Source organism: Diabrotica virgifera, chromosome 2, assembly GCF_917563875.1.
Source record: "Diabrotica virgifera virgifera chromosome 2, PGI_DIABVI_V3a".
In the NCBI taxonomy this organism is placed as follows: Eukaryota; Metazoa; Arthropoda; class Insecta; order Coleoptera; family Chrysomelidae; genus Diabrotica; species Diabrotica virgifera.
The window spans coordinates 175,143,350-175,159,349 of NC_065444.1; the positions used below are offsets into that span (position 1 = coordinate 175,143,350).

Consider the following 16,000-nt stretch of genomic DNA (forward strand, 5'->3'; position numbering starts at 1 on the left):
ATAAGCTTATTAAACATTTGTCAAAGTTCACAGAAATATCTATCAAATAATTCCTCGAACAACTTAACCTAAAGAAACTCTTGTGAGCATTACTACAAATTTTAATTGTTGTGGAAATGGCGTATATTTTATTTTTCACTTTTTCCTAAAAAAATCAAAAGAGTTCTCTTATTTTCATCATAAATTGCTTAATTTTAATGCTATTAACTTCTACTGGAGCTCATTTCATAGGTATTCTGAAGAACTTTGACAAGTGCTTAACAAGTATATTCTATAAAATGCATCGTTTTCCCGTTATGTAAGCTTGAATACATAGATTTGAGTACTCGTCGAAAAAAATATACATTCAATTATCCATAACTCACTTTGAAATAACATTAGTTTAGTTCTTTAAGTGGGCAGTATATTACATTTTTTATTTTCTTTAATTTTGGTAATTATAGCGTTTTTACAAAAGCTTGTAGTTTTTGATTAATACGTGAAAAACCGCTTTAAAACATACCCTGAGGGTGGATACCACCCCCAGGGTAAAAGCTCAACTTGGCATCATGTCACCTTTGTTCCTTGAAGTATCTTCTAACTACTCACCAATTTTCATGAAAATCGATGAAGGTTCAACGAAATCGAAAATGAAAACCTTCAGTGACTCCACTATATTAAATATATAAAATTTTAAAATTAATAATTGATCACACTTTAAACAAGGGTATTTTTTAGTTTAGTTAAATAACGACATCAGTTTTCTAAACTTAATATCAATATATTGAGTTTTGTATTTAGTATCTTACTTATATAAGCATTCGTTACTTGGGCCACTCTGCCTCTGAAAATACTTAAATAAGGGATAACTTTAATGTAATAAAAGCCTTTTGGTAAAATTGTGGATTTTGGGTTAGGCCACTGTTGCTCTGAGCGCCTCAAATTACCTACAGCTGTGGAGTTGAAGTCTCAGAAAACTTTAAAATTAAAAAAAAGTCATTCATCCGGATAAAAAATGGTATCATGCCACTTAAGTTGGACCGTACAATACACTTTCACAAAATTTCATTGGGATCATTTCAGTGATCTTGGATACTAGCATGGACAAACATTATAACACAAGATTTTTATATGTAAAGATATTCCTCTATATTTCATAAAATTCAACTTCGTATTTTTAAATTCCCCGTGAGTGTATAAAGAAGCCATTCAGAGGAGAAAACGATGTCTATTATTACTCCCCATTTTATTATTATCTCCATTTTATATACTGCAATCATTTTCCTCAGGCTCAATCGAGCTACGGTTTTTATGTGTTTTTAAAATCACCTCGGTGGTATACAGTGCCAAAGATTGAAAAACGACGTTCTCATCAGTAATCACCATCGTCTAATATCTGCGGGTTTAAAGCCACATGTTTTATTTTAATCCTTTAATTTAACTTAACAAGTTCTGACGTAATACTATACGCGATAAAAAATAAAATGTGGTTTAAAAACTCAGCAGGCGGTATATCTATCCATCTCACGGATAACCTCTTGAAAGGGAAGTACTACCGTTTCAAAATTTGGTACATAATATACAAGGTGAGGAAGATAAAAGTCCAATTAGAAATATCTCAAGAACTAAAGACAACAGAATTATGAAAATTAAAATATAGGGGTTTTGAAGCGTGACCTATTCAACGAAAATATTTTAATCTCTTTGCTACTTCCAGTTATACCGGAAGTTGCCTATAACCTCGTTTTTTTAAATGAGCCACCCTGTATATTTTTTATTTTTGGATTCTCCCCGACGTCTTCTTTCTTAAAATATAAGGTTTTGTAATATTATACTGGGTAGTTTAAAATAAAATACCGATTTTTTTCTTAATTTGGTAGCAAAATTCACACCCTGTAGAATTGTATTAGTTTGACATCGAAAATTCTATTTATGTCCAAATAGCTTTTAATATAGTCTACTATTGTTAACAATTGCTAGTATAGCTAATTTTTAATTTTAGTATACAGGGTTGGTCGAAACTCGGAATGAGTCTTTCTAGGTTTTCTTAAATGGAACACCCTGTATTTTATCATTGTAATGAAATGATGCTTTATGGTACTTTTTTATTTCTTAAGCATTCCCTATACCTAACTGCTTTAATTTGTGAGTTGTAACACAAAATACGTGAAATTTTATTAAGTTGGCCGTGAAAATATTCAATCACAACTAATTTTTCGAAAATAAATACATGTTAATCTGGAATTACCCTTAAAATTAGCAATAATGGTTGATCTATCAAAATACTGACGTAGTTAAGATTGTTGGTTCGATTAACAGTTAACCACAAATTAAAGCATTTAGGTAAAGGGGAATGCTTATCTTATATAAATAAAAAAGTACCATAAAATATAATTTGATTACAATATTAAACTACAGGGTGTTCCATTTAAGAAAACTCAGAAAATACTCATTCCGAGTTTGGATCAACAATGTATACTAAAAGTAAAAAAGTGGCTATTTTGACTTTATTAACAATAGTGGACTATATTAAAAATCATTTGAACATAAATAGAGTTTTTGATGTCAAACTGCTACAATTCTACAGGGTGTGAATATTGCTACAAAATTAAGAAAAAAACGTAATTATCTTTTAAACTACCCTGTAGAATATAACAAAACATCATATTTTAAGAAAGATGACGTCGATCAGAATCCAAAAGTGTAAAAATATACAGGGTGTTCCATTTAAAAAAACGAAGTTATAAGCAACTTCCGGTATAACCGGAAGTAGCAAATATGTGAAAATATTTTCATTAAATATACCATTCTATAAAACCTCTTTATTCCAATTTTCAGGATTATGTTGCCTTTAGTTCTCGATATATTTCTAATAGGCCCTTTATCTACCTCACCCTATATATAGATTTTCTTTGGTTCGAGGAATATCCTTTTCTAGTGGGGTAACAAAGTTAGAAGGTTTCACGTCTGCAGAAATAGAGAGTAGGAGGGGAGTTATACAAGGATGTGAGCCGCCATCTTGATTTTAAACGAGAACCGTTTTTTCTCAATATCTTCGTCATTTTCAACTTTTCGACAAAAAGTATAACAACCAAAATTGTTGAAAATATAATTTTCTATCATTTATATTTGTAGAATTTTTTCGTGCCATCGATATTTTCCGAGTTATAGCAGAAAATAGTGACAGTTATATATGTTAATGACAGTTATATATAAATGGAGCATAATTATTAAATTATCACGTTTATTCTTAGTTTTTCTCAAAAATGTTCCTATACAAAAATAGAGAGAATTAAATTATACACAATTTTAGTTTCTTCCATTTTTTTGCTAAAGTTAATATTTAAGGTAGTATGTATGCGACAATGGCGCGAGCGTACGACCTGATTGATTTTGTAGCAATTGTTTTTGTTCAATACCATTTTCAACTTAAATTGTTAAAAATATGATTTCCTACAATTTCTTTTCAACAGTTTTTTTCATGCGGTTGATATTTTCCGAGTTAAGTGGGAAAATATTAAAAAGTGGTGGGTGGAGCATAATTACTGAATTGAATCTTTTTTCCGAGCTGCCCCAAATGTTATAATTCTATCCTTTAGGGAAGATCAATAGTAGTGTAAATTTAAAATCTCGACTGAATTCCGCGGTTGCATTAGCCGCCATATTAATTTTAAAGGAGAACTGTTGCTGCTTAATATCTCCGCTATTTTCCGACAAAAATGGTAGGAACTAAAATTGTTGGAAACGCAATTTCCTACAATTTCTTTTTCACAATTTTTCATGCGATTAATATTCTCCGAGTTAAGGAGGAAAATAGTGGAAGCGGAGGGGAAACATAATTATTGAATTGTCTAATTTATTATTAACTTTAGGACATAATTGTACATAAACAAAAATAAAAAACTCGCTTAGTTTTGATGTTAGAAACTTTTATAAAAAAACAAAAATAAAGCTTTTTTTAAACGCTTTAAAAAGTTATAATGGGTTTTCCCAAAAGTGCTTCATTTTTTGGTTATTTCTCATTGAAACATTCGATTTGGAATTTGACGAATATGAATTTATTTTTCATTAGCTACAACTTTGCTTCTACTGGGTCTAGAGACCTCATTCATACATTTTTATTTCACTATTTTATAAGCTATATTTTTGCTAAGAATGTTTGTTTCAACAAAATACTTACTTTTTAAGTTATTTGCGAGGAACAGTCTCTAAACTTTAAAAATTTTTTTTATTGAAATATATTTACATATTCGCATACTATATATATAAAATTCTTAATTGCATGTCAGAAAATGCGCAATAATTACCTCTTAAAACCTACCAAATTGCATTTGCATATCTGAACCGGTTGTAGAGCAATCAATAAATCGTCAGTTTGTAAGAAAAAAATCAACATCTCGTATCTCGGAAACGAAGCATTTGCGGACATATCTTTATAAAGCAAACGATCATTATTTTTTCATGCAGAATTACCCATTAAAGTCTGTCGCACTTATTTAGAAACAGCCTGTGCTAATGAAGATCATGTCTATTAAAATAAAATAATCAATAATCAAATATACACAAACAAAATAGCAAAAATAAAATATTTTAAACAATTTTTGAAACTTCCAATGACACACCAACCGAACTAAGTACATAAAAGACATAAATAATAACTTATATGGATTAAGTTCACTTAATTTTATTAACTAGCGGGTTTTATTGGTTGAATTTGCCTGTCGATAATTAAGTTTCATATCAGCTAACATATTTCAACATTTTTTTTTTAATTTTGGACCCCGTTGGGGTAAATTTTCCCATTCCCCCACCCCTCTTAGACCCGCCACTGGTTCTCTCGAAAAACGTAGTAAATCGTAATTGCAACAATTTCAGTCCCTACACTTTTTGTCGAAAAGTTGAAAATGGGGAAGATATTAAACAAAAACCATTGCTTTAAAATCAAACGGGTCTTACGCTCGCGCCTTTACGGCATACGTACTACCTTAAATATTGATTTTATCAAAATAATGAAAGAAAACAAAATTGTACGAAATTTAATTCTCTTCATTCTTGTATAGGTTAAAATTTGTTGTAAAAGTAAAATAAACGAGATAATTCAATAAATCTATAATTATGCTTTAACTGTCACGGTTTTCCCCCATAACTCGGAAAATATGGACTGCACGAAAAAATTATAAGAAACGAAATTATAGAAAACCGTATTTTCAACAATTTCAGTTTGTATATTTTTTGTCGAAAAGTTGAAAATGGCGGAGATATTGAGCAAAAACGGTTCTCGTTTAAAATCAAGATAGCGGCTAACGCAACGGTCAAATTCAGTCGAGATTTTAAATTTACACGACAATTGACCCCCCTAGAGATTAGAAAAATAAAATTTGGGGAAGCTCCTAATGCAAGGTCAAATGGTAACCCGACTGGGCTAGAATCCTGACATAGAAATAAGATCTAGAATAGAACAGGCCAGAAAATATTTCGAAAAAATCAAAAGACTGCTTTGTGATTCTTGAATAAAACTCGAAATTCGACTACGTTTGTCAAAATGCTATGTCTGGTCGGCTCTTTTCTATCAAGTTGAGACGGGGACCCTTAAAACATCAACCGTAAATAAATTGGAGGCCTTCGAAATATAGATCTACCAGATAATCCTCAAAATTTTATGGACATCGGATACCTTAGCCGATGAAGTGCTACATAGAACAGTCAAAGAACAAGATCTTTTCAAAACAGTGAAATTTAGAAAAACATTACACCTAGACAACATACTGAGATATAATACGTATTAATATTCTCAACTTATACTGAAAGAAAATATCGAGGGAAAGAGCGTACTAGGAAGGAAAAGACTGCTGTGGTTAAGGAACATCATCATTCTCTTTGCCTTATCCCTATGCGCGGTTGGCTTCCCTAATTGCATTTCTCCACACAATTCTATCTTGGGTCATATCAATGTTAATCCCCTTTACCAACATGTCCTGCTTTATCGTCTCCCCCAGGTCTTCTTTCTCCTTCCAAGAATCTGCACGTCAGCTATTATTCGTATTGGGTGATTAACGTCTCGACGTTGAACATGACCAAACCATCTTAACCTATGCTTTCTTATTTTGACAACAATTGATGCCACACCTAGACTTCCCCTAATATGCTCATTTCTGATTTTATCCTTCTTTGTCACTCCACTTATCCATTTAAGCATTCTCATTTCCGCCACATGTATTCATTGTTCCTCTTTCTTTTTTACTGCCCAACATTTAGTTCCGAACATCATAGCTGGTCTTATGGCTATTTTATATAATTTTCCCTTCAACTTCATTGGAATTTTTCTGTCACACAACACACCACTCGCTTCTTTCCACTTCATCCATCCAGCCCTAATTCTACTGCATGCATCTCCATCTATTTCTCCATTACTCTGTAATACCGATCGTAGGTACTTAAAACTATTGCTTTTCACAATCATTTCACCATCCAAAGATACCATTTTATTTGTAGTAACTCCATCTTTAAATGAACATTCCAAATTCTCTGTTTTTGTCCTACTAAGTTTTAAAACTTTTTCCTCCACAGCTTGTCTCCACTGTTCCACTTTATATTCTAAGTCTGTGTGGTTAAGGAACATCCTACAATAAACATGGCTAAATTTTGAAGAGCTAATAAGAACAGCTGAAGACAGAGAAGAGTTTGCAATTGTAGGAGCCAAGCTCCATTGACGAGAGGGCACATTAAGAAGAAGAATATGGTAACGTTATACAGTGATGAGCGCGCTAATAACCGGCAGAATAATGCAAAAGATGGAAAGGACATTAAGTTGTGAGAAAAAAGAAATGAAACTAGTGGAGGTGGGAGATTCAGCGATAAAAACCAATAAATGTGTATTCTACTTATTGTTTCCCACCTTTAGCCACATCGGACGAGTGTGGCAACTACCACTGTGACAGTGACAGTTTTAGTTGACATACTCCTCTAATACGTCTAAAGGTGGGAAACAATATATATAATGTAAGTTGATAGGTTTTTATCGCTAAATCTCCCACCTCCAATAGTTTAATTTATTTTATCTCCCAACTTAATATGTGCTCCATCTTTTGCGTTATTTCGCCGGTTATTAGCGCGCTCATAACTTTATATAAAATTTCATCAAAGATAAAGATAACTCCGGAAACAAAAGACGTATAGTATAGTATAGTATAGTATAGTATAGTAGCGTCGTTATTTTATATCGTTCGTTTAAGACACCATAACAGGACGTGTCTTTGGGGCCAAGGGTGCACTTTTGAAAGACTGTTTAATTAAAACTTCGCCATTAGATTAAGAAGTTGACATTCTTAATTTTTTTAGTATCTTTAATGGTAATATCGAAAATTATCTGAATTTTTATAAATAAAAATATTGTTGTTTGCATAACGTATCTTATGGGCATATAATAATCTGAAATTATGGTCAAGTAGTTGTATTTGACAAAGACTTCTCGGCAGACTCTATTTTCTTTTGATATGAAGTTAAATCTTTTTATTCAAAAAATTTTATTCTATAAAAATTGTCAGTAGTAATTGCACAAGAGCTCCAAAATTATTGAATTTTTCCCGAGTGTCACTTTGGCAGTTTTGTCAAAGTGTCACGAGGGCAAAAATTCTATATTAATTTTAGAGTTCGAGTGCAATTTGTTGCGATTATTTCATGAATAAAACTGTTCAAAACCAAAATTTTATTGTAATTTATATATGTAAGTACCAATTAGTGAAATTAAGCACACAGTTGTTATAAATATGTATTTGACGGTTGAAAGTCATCACTTTTATAATTTTTAAAACATTTGTCATTAATGTCACTGAATGTATTTTTTCGTAGCAACGAAGGGCATCTGACGTAATATGCTTAACGGCGGGAGATTATCAAAAATTATCACCTTAATTTGCATGTCTGTAGCTTTCTATTGGTCAGAATCTCCTATGAATGAAATAATCAAGGATACACCAAAATAGTTATTTATGAAACAGTTCGTGAAGTATGCTTTGTGTGAACGCACGCGGTTTTTAGAGCACGAGCGACAACGGAGCGAGTGCTAATATACATCGCGTAAGTTCGCAAAAAGTACTTCACGTACAGTTACATACAATATTTTATCTACGATAAACAAATAAAAAAACTGTAACTCTTCGTCACTGGAATTCATTTCTATTCAACAATTTTTAGAACTTTGACATTTAAAAATCCTGACTATCTTCAAACCACAAAATTGTCAAAAATTTTTTTGTAACTCATTGCTCATATTGTCATCACCATGACAACGCCAAGTTAAGGATATTTAATTATATGAAAGTGTGCCAAAAACCCATTGAAAGTGTGCGAAAAAGTAAATCCCATTTAAAATACATTGTTACTTCACGCACACTTTAAACCCTACACGCACTGCTATCTATAATGACAGTTTTCACAAACTAAAAACTTATACACAATATGACAGAGTAGATAAAATAATTTTCATGTTCTTAATTATTTAAGTAATTTTTGTTTCTCACTTATTTTGTTTATTTCAGATTACTTCCAGTGAAAGAAAATTTCCTATGCAGACAAGTATTTAAAGTAAGTAGAAAGAAATACAGTACTTATATTTCCTATATTTTTCAGAAGATAAAAACAATTCTTTCGGAAAATATAACAAAATAATAATTCAAAATTACTAAGGATGAAATTTATATTCTGTATGGTTAATAATTAAAATTAAGGGATAAACATGTTAGTGTTTTCTCGCAAATCTTTTTATCTACATAAAATAAACCTTAATATTTAAATTATTGTTAGGACCATAGTGCTGCTAAAAAAGAAACTATAAATTCATCTATTAGTTTACAAAATAATGATTATTTGTTATTTAATGTGTTTTTCTATTATTTAGTACATTTTCAATGATAGTAACTTTACTTTTATTATCACTTCTGACAGATACGTCTTGTTGGGATCCTATAAATATAAAAGGAGTATTAAATATCAATAAAGTTTAAATGTGTTCAAAGTAACAGTCTATTGATCATAGTAAAAGTACTTTAAATTATCATCGTAAATTTGTTAGCACCTTCTAATTCTAATTCTTCAAGTGCTTACAACATGAATTTATACACTGTGAACACACAAAAACACAACTTATTTTCGCTATTTCTATTCCCGGATTTAGGTATTGGTTGCCAAATCTTATATAATTGTCTCCATTTTTTTCGATACTAGTATAACACAACTACGTGGATTTGATTATATTTTGATGTATTTATCTTCAAACATCACATCTTTCTTCTTTTTTTGCTGATGTTTTTGAATTGGGGATTATTAGCCAATAATTGTCCAAAAAAAAAATAAATAGTTACTTAACTAAATATAATACTGCCCACAACAGAACATAAGAAGGAAACACCTAAATAATTTTAAAGCGGAAATAACGCTATTGAAAACAATATCTGAGAAAGAGATCAGTGTGAATATCTGTAGGGTAAAGTACTTAATTTTTCAAATACTCAATCCTACCTTAAATATTCTAATATCTTTTATTTAGCAATCAATACTAGTTTGAGTCTCCAAACATCCTCTTAAGAACGAGATCTGTGGCAAACAAATTTTACAGAAAAATAAAAATGATTTTCAGGACGAAAAAAACCTGCTAACACAGATTTTGGCCAAAGTGACTACCCCTTGTTATTTGTTAGTAACAAATTCTACACTATTGAAGATCGGAACAATAAAACACTACAAGCAGTCCAGAAACACACAAAAAGGGATTCAAAGTTGACAACAATAATATCACATGCAAAGTGCTTTTGAGAAAAACTGAAAAAGAAAGAAAATAAATACGTATCATAAATACAAATCATAATAACAACACACTGAAATCTATCGGTGCAAATCTATAAACGAGCATGAAACATACATCAAGAATAGATGCTTCGATAAATTCCACGGAAGCAAAGATGCCTGGTGTTATTTTACAACGAGCGTAGAGTTCAATGGAAAGAGGCATCAATATAATCATGGAAGATAGACATGAAAAAGAAAAAAATTAAATAGGCAGCTCTAATCCTACATAATGAATAAAAATGATAGATAAACCCATCAACCTAATCTAGCAGAATTTGGTTGCCAACACTAAAAATAAGTCACAAAAAGTCCTTTTGAAGACGTCTGTTGATAGATTTTTAGCTTGTGGTTCATATTAGATATACAGTAGAACCCCACAAATCTGAACCCGGCTAATCCGAACGTTCGGCAAATCCGAAAAAACGGGAAGTGAAAAAAATTTCGAAATTCAATACAAAAACTTACAAAAATGTTTACTATACCTACTAAAAACATAACCATATGTCGATTCTCTTTGAAGTCAACTTTTGTCCAAAAATATTGTCCACCCTCATGCGAAAACGTTTGCAGTCCTTTGGAGGATTCGTAAAGAAGTCGGTCACTTTTTTCTGACTCATGAAGGTATAGTGAATTGACGCAGCGATGTTAAACCATTTACGCATAAACATTACATCGACCCGTAATGCAGTAGAATTCTGCTGTAACGTAGAGCCACACTCAGAGCTTTAGTGGCATCTGCGTGTAATACCCATATGGCAGTAAAACTTCTTCCTTGCTTTCTTTACCTTCATTGGGATTGCCTTGAGGTTGAACCAAGTCTACAATGTCTTCATCCATAACTTCTTGGTGCCCATTGTCGTTAGCTTCAATCCATTTTGTAACTGTACTTTCTTCTTCGTTTTCTCATCCTGTTGTACGACTTCTAGGAGGTCATCCTATATTGGAGCGTGAAAAATGAAACCTTTTCAAATTGTAAATCTAGCCAGCGGGTTAGCGACTAAATAAAAATAATAACACTGGCTCTGTATCAGTGACATCAATCTGAGATGGGTAGAAGAGGGATAGAGTGAGACAGGTGTAGTGACTTAAATATCAACGACAACGAAAGCTTTGAATTATTACTTACACTTTCGGATAATCCGAACTTTTCGGAATCCGAACAGGCTGTCCCCCCAATTAGTTCGGATTTTCGGGGTTCTATTGTATATTCCATATTAAAATGTTCACACAAATTTCAGCAGAAATGTTGGTGAACAATATCCAGCAAGAAGCATGGGAAAACACTCCTACACTGAAACTTAGGCTAAAAGGAAACAATTATCCAAAGGAAATAAGGAACATGATAATTGAAAAAAGAAAACTGAGAAGAATTTGGCAACAAACAAGGTCTTCTCAAGATAAGACTAAACTAAATCGTGCAAGTGAACAACTCAAAAGAACTATCCTACAATTAAAGAATGACTTAATTAATTCTTACTTACAGGATGATTAATTAATTATTAATTAATTAAGGATTAATTAATTAAGGATTAATTCTTACTTACTAATAGATGACGGTAGTACAGATTATTCCTTATGGAAAGCTACTAAAAGACTGAAAAGACCTATGTATATATATGTATATATATACCTATGTATATATATATATGTATATATACCTATTAAAAAACCTAAAATGCACTCTTCTCCTATTAAACTAGAAAATGGTAACTGGGCCAGAAGTAGTGCACAAAAAGCAGAGATATTTGCCATACATCTTGAAAATACATTCAAACCAAATGAACCTCAAGGGGCGAAGAAAGATGGGAGGAACCTCTTCAATTAGAGGAAGAAATTCGGCTAACTACACCAAAAGAAGTGCTTGAAGGAATAAGGGAAAATATTAATCCTAATAGAGCTCCGGGCTATGATCTAATTACGGGTGAGCTGTTGAAACATCTTCTCCGAAGAGCTATCGTAAAATTAACAAACGTCTTTAACGGTGCATTCAGATTAAAATATGTACCAATGATATGAAAGATGGCGGAAGTCATTATGATTCATAAACCAGGAAAATCAGCACATGAGGTTTCGTCATATAGACCGATATCTCTGCTTCCTGTAATATCGAAGCTGTGTGAGAAACTGCTCCTCAAGCGAATAAAACCAATTATTGAAGCAAGAAATTTGATGCCGACACATCAATTCGGATTTAGAAATAAGCATTCAACAATTAACCAGGTGCACAGAATCACAAATATTATCGAAAGATCCCTAGAAGAAAAGAAAATCTGTGCAACTGTATTCCTTGATGCTACACAGGCTTTTGATAAAGTCTGGAATGAAGGTTTAACATAAAAACTAAAATGTTTTTTACCTATACAGTACTCAAAACTTTTACAATCATACATAAAAGAACGACATTTTAGAATTAAGCAAGAATACTGTTTTTCAGACTTAAAATAAATTAGAGCAGGTGTTCCACAAGGCAGTGTGTTGGATTCGGTCCTATACCTACTATACACGTGTGATATACCTGTACTGGAAGACAACACAGTTGCCACCTTTGCTGATGATACAGCTATTCAAGCAGTATGGATGACAAGTGAAGAGGCGACCAACAAGGTCCAAATAGCAGTTAACCAAATCCATAAATGAACACAAAAATGGAGAATCAGGCTGAATGAAGCTAAATCTGTCCATGTTAATTGCACCAACAAAATAATACAATATATACCAGTTATAATCAACAATATCCAAGTACCATATGCGGATACTGCTAAATATTTGGGTATACCATTAGATGCAAAACTACGCTGGAAGGTTCACGTTAAGAAAAAAAGGGAAGAACTAAATGTAAGATATAAAAAATGTATTGGCTAACTGGAAGAAAATCCACATTGTCGGTGCATAATAAGCTACTAATTTACAAACAAATATTGAGACCTGTATGGACTTATGGATGCCCACTATGGGGGTGTACTAGACCAAGTAATATAACAGTAATACAAAGATTTCAGAATAAAATAATAAGAAATATTGTAGATGCTCCTTGGTATGTGACAAACAGTGATCTACATAAGGACCTAGGAATGGAAACTGTGGATATAAACATTAAGAAGATGGCAGGAAGTCACGAGCAACGACTTCATATGCACGAGAATATTGAAGCAATCCTGCTCCTCGATACTACTGGGCAAGTCAAAAGACTGAAGAGGACAAAGCCTTTTGAACTAGTTTAAGTGATAGGCGATAGTGAAAAGCAGAGCATAGTGCTTGTGCGCGTTAGTGTGTATGCTAGAGTAGTGCACTATCTTGTTAGGTTAGATAAGAGACGCTATGGGGTAAGCTCTTAATTTTAAGGAACAGTAATAATTTAGGTTAGGTTAAAATTGCTCATTGGTCAATTATGACCAGATTGTAATTGTAATAATCATCATCGTAGTAATGGTTATGGGGAAAAAAATGAAGGTATAGTGAATTGACGCAGCGATGTTAAACCATTTACGCATAAACATTACATCGACCCTTAATGCAGTAAAATACTGCTGTAACGTAGAGTCACACTCAGAGATTTAGTGGCATCTGCATGTAACACTCCATATGGCAGGGAAACTTCTTTCTCGCTTTCTTTATCTTCTTTCGGGTTGCCTTGAGGTTGAACCAAGTCTACAATCCATAACTTCTTGGTGCCCATTGTCTTTAGCTTCAATCCATTCTGTAACTGTACTTTCTTCTTCGTTTTCTCATCCTGTTGTAGGACTTCTAGGAGGTTATCTTGTATTGGAGCAAGAAAAATAAAACCTTTTTCAATTGTAAATCTAGCCAGGGCGTTAGCGACTAAATACAAATAATAACACTGGCTCTGCATCAGTGATATCCATCTGAGATGGGTGGAAGAGGGATAGAGTGAGACAGGTGTAGTGACTTAAAAATCAACGACAATGAAAGCTTTGAATTATTACTTAGACTTTCGGATAATCCGAACTTTTCGGTATCTGAACTTTTCGGAATCCGAACAGGCTGCCCCCCCAATTGGTTCGGATTTGCGGGGTTCTATTTTATATTCTATATTAAAATGTTCACACAAATTTTGTATAAGCACTGGGAATAGTGATACAGCTCTTTTTTTATTTGTTGATAAATATTTACAAGTGTTTATTGTTAGCTCTTTACCATATTCACAGCTAGCAAACACCATAAAATAGTAGTAAGAATATTAACATTGCCCGCTGTTCCGTATATACTTATAAATCTTAGTCACCAGAAAACTGTTCTTCAGCTCTAGTTATAAAAAACTATGTTAAAAAATATAGCAAGTTTATCTACTTAGGCCGAACAAAAAAGAAAAATACCAATAGCCTGCTACTCAATAACCCTGTTACTCTAATAGCAAAAGTTAGCGATGAATTACGTTGAGAAGAAAAGGAAGGAGATTAATAAGTTTAGATTTAATTAATAAACTTTTGAAGTGTGCTGACTGACTCATTTAAAGTTGGTTAATCTTGTATACTCACCACATGAAAAATGAATTCTCGTAGAGCGCCTTGACAAGTAATCTTATACCACACACTTAAAAGGTTGAGATAATTAAAAAATATATTATGATTAGTATGACCCAGTGGATACGATAGGTTGTCTTTTTAGTTTTGCATAGTATAGCGATAAAAACAAAAAAATACAGTGATGAGCGTGCTAACAACCTGCAAAATAGCGCAAAAGATGGAAAACATATTAAATTGTGAGATAAAAAGAAATAAAACTAGTAGAGTTGTTAAATTTAGCGATAGTAACATATAAATTGCCATTATATTGATTGTTTCCCTCTAGACGTATTAGAGGAGTATGTCAACTAAAACTTTCACTGTGACAGTAGCATTTCTAAAATTAGTCCGATACGTCTAAAGGTGGGAAACAATCAATATAATGTCAATCTATAAGTTACTATCGCTAAATTTAACGCCTCCACTAGGTTCATCTCTTTTTATCTCACAACTTAATGTGTTTTCCATCTTTTGCGTTATTTTGCCGGTTAATAGTGCGCTCATCAGTGTATATAGACTTTAAGTACTTTATTGCTTTTCAAAATATATCCCACCAAGATCGATACACTTTTGCATACGTTCAAACCAATTGGTAAAACAGTTATTCCACTCTTTAGTTGACACCTGCAAAATCTCTGTTTAAAGGCATCGATGGCTTCTTTTGGCGACTGGAATCGCCGCTCATGAATTGAATTCTTGATCTTTGGAAACGTGAAGAAGTCGCTGGGACTTAGGTCGGGACTATAAGGTGAATGGTTTAACAATTCGATGTTTTGAAGCTCCAAAAACTCTATTGTATTTTGGGCAGTGTGAGCACTTGCTGTGATGATGTAGGATGATTCGCCGTTGTGTGTTGCTTTGTCGGAGTTTCGCGATAAATTCTGGTAAACAAACGGTTATATACCAATCAGAAGTAACCCGTCTTTGATCTTCTAAAGCAGTTGTTGCCACATGACCATATTTTAATACAAGAGTTGCGATCATTTTCTTTGACACACTTCGAGAACGGATCACTTTTGTTGGTTTTTCCTCATCCTGAAACACCCACACAGCGGATTGGTGTTTATTTTACGGTTGGTAGGAGTAAATTCAAGATTCGTCACCACTGATAATACTATAAACGTTTTTTGAGCTTACTTTGTTGAACCATTCCAATGTTTTTCGAAACCAATTGACGCGAACCGCTTTTTTCTATTCTGTAAGCAAATGAGGGATAGAACTTCAAACCAACTTCCTAACACCCAGTTCTTCATGTAAGAGCTTTTATATCGAGGTTTTTGAAATGCCCGAAGATGCGTCTATCTTCCGGTAGGTATGTTATACGGCTGTCATCCTTAATTAACTGACGAACCGCATCAATGTTTTGCTTGTAACTGATGTTTTGGATGGACTTGGCCTGCATTCGTCGCTGAGACTGGAGCGACCACGTTGACATTCGCAATACATACCAGCGGAACATAGTTGACTGGTGTGATGCTTCAGTCCGAAACAAAGAAAGCATTTCAGCGTGACATTTCTGTTAGGATAATCCTCTCCGAAAATTGTAAAACATTGCTCGAAAATCAATTTGCTAATTTTAAAAATTCACTATTTCTGCACTTCTTTACCGCAATGCAACTCTCGATTTATGTCAACAGAAGATTGGGGTTACGTTT

General features: G+C 32.9%; 1 protein-coding gene across 1 annotated transcript in view; it reads left to right on the plus strand.

Annotated features, from left to right (window-relative positions):
- Positions 1-16,000, plus strand: part of LOC126880302 (calbindin-32) — a 697,932-nt gene that overhangs the window by 557,746 nt on the left and 124,186 nt on the right. Inside the window, exon 8 of the mRNA XM_050644100.1 lies at positions 8,517-8,562. Coding sequence (XP_050500057.1) covers positions 8,517-8,562 — 46 coding nt within the window. The remainder of the gene's footprint in view (positions 1-8,516; positions 8,563-16,000) is intronic.